Source organism: Microtus ochrogaster, linkage group LG5 (assembly GCF_000317375.1).
Source record: "Microtus ochrogaster isolate Prairie Vole_2 linkage group LG5, MicOch1.0, whole genome shotgun sequence".
Classification (NCBI taxonomy): domain Eukaryota; kingdom Metazoa; phylum Chordata; class Mammalia; order Rodentia; family Cricetidae; genus Microtus; species Microtus ochrogaster.
This window is the reverse complement of record NC_022031.1, coordinates 47,415,737-47,422,283: the sequence shown is the minus strand read 5'-3', so window position 1 is coordinate 47,422,283 and position 6,547 is coordinate 47,415,737. Positions and strand designations below refer to the sequence as shown.

The 6,547-nt window shown below is 48.9% G+C and overlaps 1 protein-coding gene across 1 annotated transcript in view; it reads right to left on the bottom strand.

The window, feature by feature from the left end:
- Positions 1 to 298, bottom strand: part of LOC101999461 (MLV-related proviral Env polyprotein-like) — a 1,811-nt gene extending 1,513 nt beyond the window's left edge. Inside the window, 2 exon segments of the mRNA XM_005362387.2 lie at positions 1 to 187; positions 190 to 298. The exon segment at positions 1 to 187 is cut by the window's left edge and continues 1,513 nt beyond it. Of these exon segments, the coding sequence (XP_005362444.2) occupies positions 1 to 187; positions 190 to 298 (296 nt within the window).
- Between the last annotated feature and the right edge of the window lie 6,249 nt (positions 299 to 6,547).

The following is a 6,547-nucleotide window of genomic DNA, read 5'->3' as shown; positions in this document are numbered from 1 at the left end:
GTGGTTCCTCGTCTGAGCGTGATTAGATCCCAGGTGGAGGAGGGTTTCCAGTAAGCCTCCCCCGTCGTTTCGCAACCCCATTGGGCAGAGTAACCGTCCCCCGGCCCTCCACACCCCTTTTGTGTGTTTTGTCCTGGACAAACATAGAAGTCTTTGTTCCTGGTCCCATGCCGGCCCCTGGGTGATGGCAGCCATATCCCGGGAATGGTTCCTGATCTGAGGGGTTCCAAGATTCTCCCACCAAATCACAAAGGTCAAAGTACAGGGTTGGGAAAGCATCCGTCATCGTTCCCAACATGGTCACATGCACCAGCCACAGGTTCAACACCCACCAGGATGTGGTAGGCAAACTGTCATTCTGTGTCAAGTGATGTCTAACCTCCCCCAAAGGACTCTGCCCCCTCCCCCACTCTTTGACCCAGTACCCCAAACGCCGCTGCAGTGGCTAACTCTGGGCACTTCCTTGTTGTCAGGTTTCAGTTCTCTGACTTCCTCCTGCTGGCAGCTACAGGGGAAGACAGACATTAATCTTCAAGGAGAAGAGCAGCCTCGGGAAGGCTCCTGACTGATTCACAGCCAGGACTAATAGCGACAGCCAAGTCGCCCAGTATTTGACAGAAGGCTCCAGCCTCTCACCTAGTAAATTTCTCCACCTCACCCTCTTCCCTCTTCTGGGTCCCCAGCACCTGAGCCTGACAAACATCCCACAGTTCTTCTCCTCAGGCCTGCTGACAGAATTCTTAGCGAACACGTAACCCACGCCCTAAAACCACCCCCACCACAAAAAATAACCCACTAGCCCTAACAAAAAGGAACCCAAAACCTGTATTTTCTTTCTTGTTTTTTGTTTTGTTGTTGTTGTTGTTGTTGACACGGGGTCTCTCTACATAGCCCTGGGTGTCCTAGAATTCACTACGTAAACCAGGCTGGCCTTGAACTCACACAAGTCCGGCTGCTTCTGCCTCCCTAGCCCTGGGAATAAAGGTGTACATCACCATACCTGACAACAATCTATATTTTCTTATAAAAGTTCTACCTTCATCCTGCAGATTCTTGTCTTCAGGAAAGGTTAAAATGCGCGTAGCCATGCAAAATAATTTCTTGATGCTTCACAGGTGGCAAACACAATTCTGTATAGCACTGAATTCCATTGTCTTTGGGACCTGTTAGCAGCTGGCACTTAACAACCAGTTAGCGCCAGGCTCACAATTGCCCTGGGTCTAAGAGGAACCTGGACTCCAAAGGTTCGGACTTTACCAGGAAATGATGTGTCAAGATCAAGCCCTGGCTCCCCTGCATACCTGTGGCTTCCTTCCTTGTTCAGCATCCCTCCTGGGACCACGGGGGGGGGGGGGGGGGGGGGGGGAGTGGGACAGCACAGGAAGGGGCAGAGTGCACTGACTCAGGAAATCCAGAAGTTTCCATCCATGCCTCCCAACCACCTTGTAGATGTAGGGGAAGAGCAAAGGTGCCACTGGGCAGGCTGACCCAGCCACTGAGTGGGGAAAAAAGTGGGGAGGGGCGGACTATGACATTGAGCAAGCTCACTGGTGGCTACCCAGGTAGGGCCAGGACTCTAACAAAGCAGGTGACTTGGAAATTATTCAAGTTTCAAGAACTCAAGGAAGCATGGCCAGGGCCATCACACCGCACCCGTTACTCGTGCCCAGGGTCAGCCTCTGTCCTTCCTGCTCCAGCTGATAGGAAAGTCTGACACAGTGCCTCCTACAGCTGTAGCTCCTCCTAAGCAGCCCCTCCCTAGTTCTCTGACCCTCAGCCTAGGCACCAGCGCCTCCAGGAACGCCTGTCTACTGCTCCAAAGACACAATAAAGTCCTTGTATTAGTTATGTCCCTTGGGACACAGTGTGAGCCCTGCTCCCTGGCTCACCCAAATGGTCTCTCCCCAGCTTCCTCTGTCTTTTCACTTTATCCCCCTCCCTCCTTCCTTTTCTCCCTCCCTCTTTTCCTTTTCTCTCTTCTTTCTCTTCCTTTCTGTTCTTTTTGCTTTCTCTTTCCCTTTCTCTCTGCTCTTTCTCTTTTGCTTTCTCTTCTCTTCTTGCTTTCTCTTTGTGTTTTCTCTTTCTCTCACTTTCTCTTTCCTTTCTGTTCCTTTCTTTCTCTTCCTCTCACTTCCTCTCTTTCTTTTTCCCTTTCTTTTTCTCTTTCTCTCATGATCCTCTTTCTTCCTCTTTCTATTTTTCTTTCTCTCTCTCTTTTCTTCCCTGTCCCTTACACTCACATACACACCTCATGGAGTCAAATTCTCTTCCCAGAAGGTTCTTAGTCATAATGATACCCATATCTCTCACAGTGTTTCTCTTAAAAGTGCTAACTCTTGAATACATGCTCCAACTATGCACGTGCAAACGCACACACACACACAAACACATGCATTTGCAATACACATATGTGTGTGCATTCCCTGTCATTACAGGCTTAGGTGACAAAGCAAATACAGCACGCATGTGCCCCTCACTCTAGCCAGCGCGTCTGTGTCCTGTCTTACCATCATTGCATAGTTATGGTCTACCCTAGGCAAAAGGTGCTGCTTACCCCTACCTTTCCATTTGACTTATACTTTTTTCTAGTTTCCTTGCAAGACCTGGAGCTCAGAATATGCCAGGAGACTCCCAGGATCCAGACAACTAGACTGTGGCTGCTGTGGCAGCAGCTGCATGGGTGTAGTGAGAAATAAGGACATCTTAGTTGCTGCCCCTGTCAGTTCGGGTTTCCACGGGCTCCCTCTTAGAAGTGAACTGCTCGCTCTCTGAGTCGGACCCTCCCAAGAGCATCGCCCTTGTGAGAACTCAGCTACACAGACATTTACTGGTGGGGGAGAATGCCTTCAGACATGGCTAAGCCAAAGCCATCATGGAAAGAACCCCTGTAGGAGGACTGACTGCAGACTAGAGATTCCTACAGCAGGTCTGGAGAGATTCTTCCCAAGGAGACGCTGAGGGGGTACCAGTGGTAGCCAGTAGAGAATGTATCATCCATGTAGGGGCCTGTTCTGTGTCAGAGAATTCACAGCTCAAAGGGCCCTGAGAATCTCACCGAGCAGCTGGACACCTGCCATGGCATCTCTGGCCCAGCGACACTAGCAGCTGTCGAGACAGCTTCCCCTTCCACCCGTCGCTACCATTTAGATGTAGCAGGTGAACCAGGAGAAGGAAGACCCAGAGGGTCGGCTGGAAACCACAGGCTGTTTGCTATTCCCCAGGCAGGAAGCTGGATCTGGGTCCATGCCCCGCCCCCCAAGCTGAGACTTAGAAGGCAAACTTAAAATTGGACGAGAGATTGAAAGTTTAATTTAAATCAAATCGGAATGTTTAAAACTCTCCAAAAGGGTCTGTTGCGATCCTTGACAAGCTAATATTTCCACATGAGATATTATCTAGGAATTGAAAAGAGATTCCCAGTAGAGCTTCCGTGGAGAGTCACAAGGGGAATGGGGATAAAAATAAACTTTTTTTGGGGGGGGGAGGGGGTGTCACTCTGGCTCATTCTTCAGGTAGCAGGCTAAACCCGTAGGTAAGCATTATATGTGGTATATATGTGTATGTGTGTGTGTTTGTGTGTGTGTGTAAGTATATGTAAGGCTCATATGTAAATAATTATAGAGAAGTCAGGGGACCAGTTAAATGTGAATCCAATCTGGGAAAAAAAAAAAGCCAGAAGTGCGGCCTGAGAGAACAGGCAGGCTGAGGATGAGCCGACCTCCCAGAGTCAGACTTGCCATGTTTTACGCTGGGCAGGCTGAGTTTTCAAAAGGATGCTGGTACCCTGTGGGTCTGCAGCTCAGAGTCAAAGGGCCAGTCGAGAAGAAGCAAGCCCGACTGGGGTGGCCACAGCAACACACAGGGAAGCAGAGTGGGAGCAGAAGCGAAGCAATTTCACCAAAATCCCGAGGTTTGTATGCTTTGAGTGACAGCAGCCCCCAGAGCTGTATATGTCTGAGTGCTTGGTACCCAGTTGGTGAACTGTGTGGGAAGGGTTAGGAGGCGTGGTCTAGTTGGAGGAGGTGTGTCACTGGGGGTGGATTGTGGGGTTTCAGAAGCCCATGCCAGTCCCTGTTGGCACCCTCTCCTCCTCCTCCTTCTCTGATGCTCTCTGTCTGTCTGTCCGTCCGTCCGTCTGTCTGTCTGTCTGTCTCTCTCTCTCTCTCTCTCTCTCTCTCTCTCTCTCTGTGTTTGTCTATCTCTCTCTCTCCCTCTCTCTGTCTCTCTCTCTGTGTGTGTGTGTGTGTGTTTGTCTGTCTCTCTCTCTCTCCCTCTCTCTCTGTCTCTCTCTCTCCCTCTCTCTCTGTCTGTCTGTCTCTCTCTCTCTGTGTGTGTGTTTGTTTGTCTCTCTCTCTCTCTCCCTCTCTCTCTCTGTCTCTCTCACTCCCTCTCTCTCTCTGTCTCTCTCTCTTTCTCTCTCTTTTTACCCTCCAATGCCCAGTATTTGTGGATCAGATATAACCTCTCGACCACTGCACCAATGCCATAATTGCCTGTCTGCTGCCATGTTCTCCACCCTGGTAGTCAAGAACTGATCCTCTGGAATGGAAAACCCTCCATTAAATTCCTTCTTTCACGAGTTGACTTGATCATGGTGCCTCTTCATGACAATAGAAAAGTCACGAAGACAGAAGTCTGGGAAGATGCCCATACACAAAGGCAGGACATTGGTGCAATAACCAATAAAGTACAAGGCAAAGCCAGTGGAGATGGAACTGGAAGAGCAGTAAACTGAGAGACTCGGTCCCGTGAGTGTGCGTTCCGGGGAATGTACCCCTCTTCTCTCCTTAGTTCCCAGGTTCAAATGCTTTTGTTTTCACGGCATTCTATGTCTCCTTCTAATTTAGTCTCTAGCCCATGCTTGTGTAATTATGCCTTTATTTTCCCATCTCCCTTTCCAGGTCCAGAGGAGAACCTTTCTGAGAACAGGTCAATGTTTCATGAGTGAGCAAAGGAAGGGTGGGATGGATGAAGAGCTGGGTGGAGTGGACTAGTTCCTGGCCATTGCCTAGACCCTGCATCTGGCTATCAACAATAACAAGTACGCCAGTGGATGCCAAGAAAAGACCAGGGAGTGATGGCTGCCTAGTGAAGCCTGTATATGGGCCAAAGGTTGACTCCTTCACAAAGAGAAAAGAGCAGGTGTTTTCTCAGCCCAGCACAGAGAGATCCCACAGGAGAACAATGCCATGGACCCCAGGGCTGAGCTGCAAAAGAAGGGAGAAGTCAGAGAAGGCAGAGATCAGCTGGTCTTGTGGCTACAGTATTTCTCAACTGACCTGGAGTTTTGCAGGAGTGAATCCAGGCAAATGCAAGTCAGATAGCTCAGGAGTGCCCGTCTATCCCCCATGCGCTGTGACGAGAGCAAGTCAAGCCCAGGCACAGGGTGTGCCATGCAGTTCCTACTGAAACGGTTTGTCCCGAATCCCAGCACAAAAGAATAATATCATTTGGGAACACATGCTCAGAATACCTTCTCAGGAAACTTCGTCGAATTGAAATGCAGCCCTTAAACCAGAGAGAGTGTGTCAATGTCAATGAGATGCGATTGGTTCCGGCCACAGGAGGACCAAATCTAAGCCCCTGTTTCCAGGCGCATCCCTGTTGCCGCAGAGAGTAAAGTGGAATAGACCGGGAGAGTGGTCAGGTGCCACACCCGGGATAATTTCAGATCTCAGAGCCCCATGCCAAGATTCTGCCAAACCGTATGGCATCCCAAAGATGGGAATTAGCTGGGGGAGGGGGGAAGCATATGGCAAGGGTGGGAGGGGTTTGCAGAGGAACTGCACAAGAGACAGACTTGCTCTTCCAGAGGAGGTCTGCTTCACCGTCAGACACTGAGGCAGCAATGTGCTGTTTGGAACAAAAAGAACGTCCTTTATAGTGCCTTTTCACACTGGAAACAGTGTACCAAAGGGGCGGGCCACATCCAAGCCGGACCCTACAAACATAGAAAGTCCAGACACAAAATGGGTATAGACAGGGAAGGGAACCCAGGAGTCCTGACCTTCCTGGGTGCTGTCAAAGACATCTGGCAGAAGAAACCTAATTGCTTGCTTTAAGATCTATACTATGTGTTTTGCAAGTATGATTCTTTTATTATTTCTTTTGGGAGGTAAAAAAAAAGTATACACATAAAATTAAAAGTTAGCATATTTTTAGTCGTCCTTGCCAACTGTCACATGGGGGAGGGGTGTCAGATTTGGTTCTTTAAATTATGTATTTTTAAATGGTCATAAGTAACTTGAACAAAAAAGTAAAGGAAGGAAGAAGGAAAAAGAAAGCCATTATGGAAAATCAAAAGCCTATTACTGTTGGTAAATCAGAGCCAATCTAGGACATTGAGAAGGGAATGAAGATGGAGGTCAGAGAGAACTGGGCTCCACACTGCAGATCCAAGCAGTCTATCTTTCCATATTTAACACAAGAGTAGGCCATAACTCTAACAATAGTCAGAGGCCGGATTCCCATAGGCATTCCTTGATTCAATAAGAGATGACATTGAGCAAGTCTCCTTCTCTCAAAATTAGACTTTTGGGGAACTTTC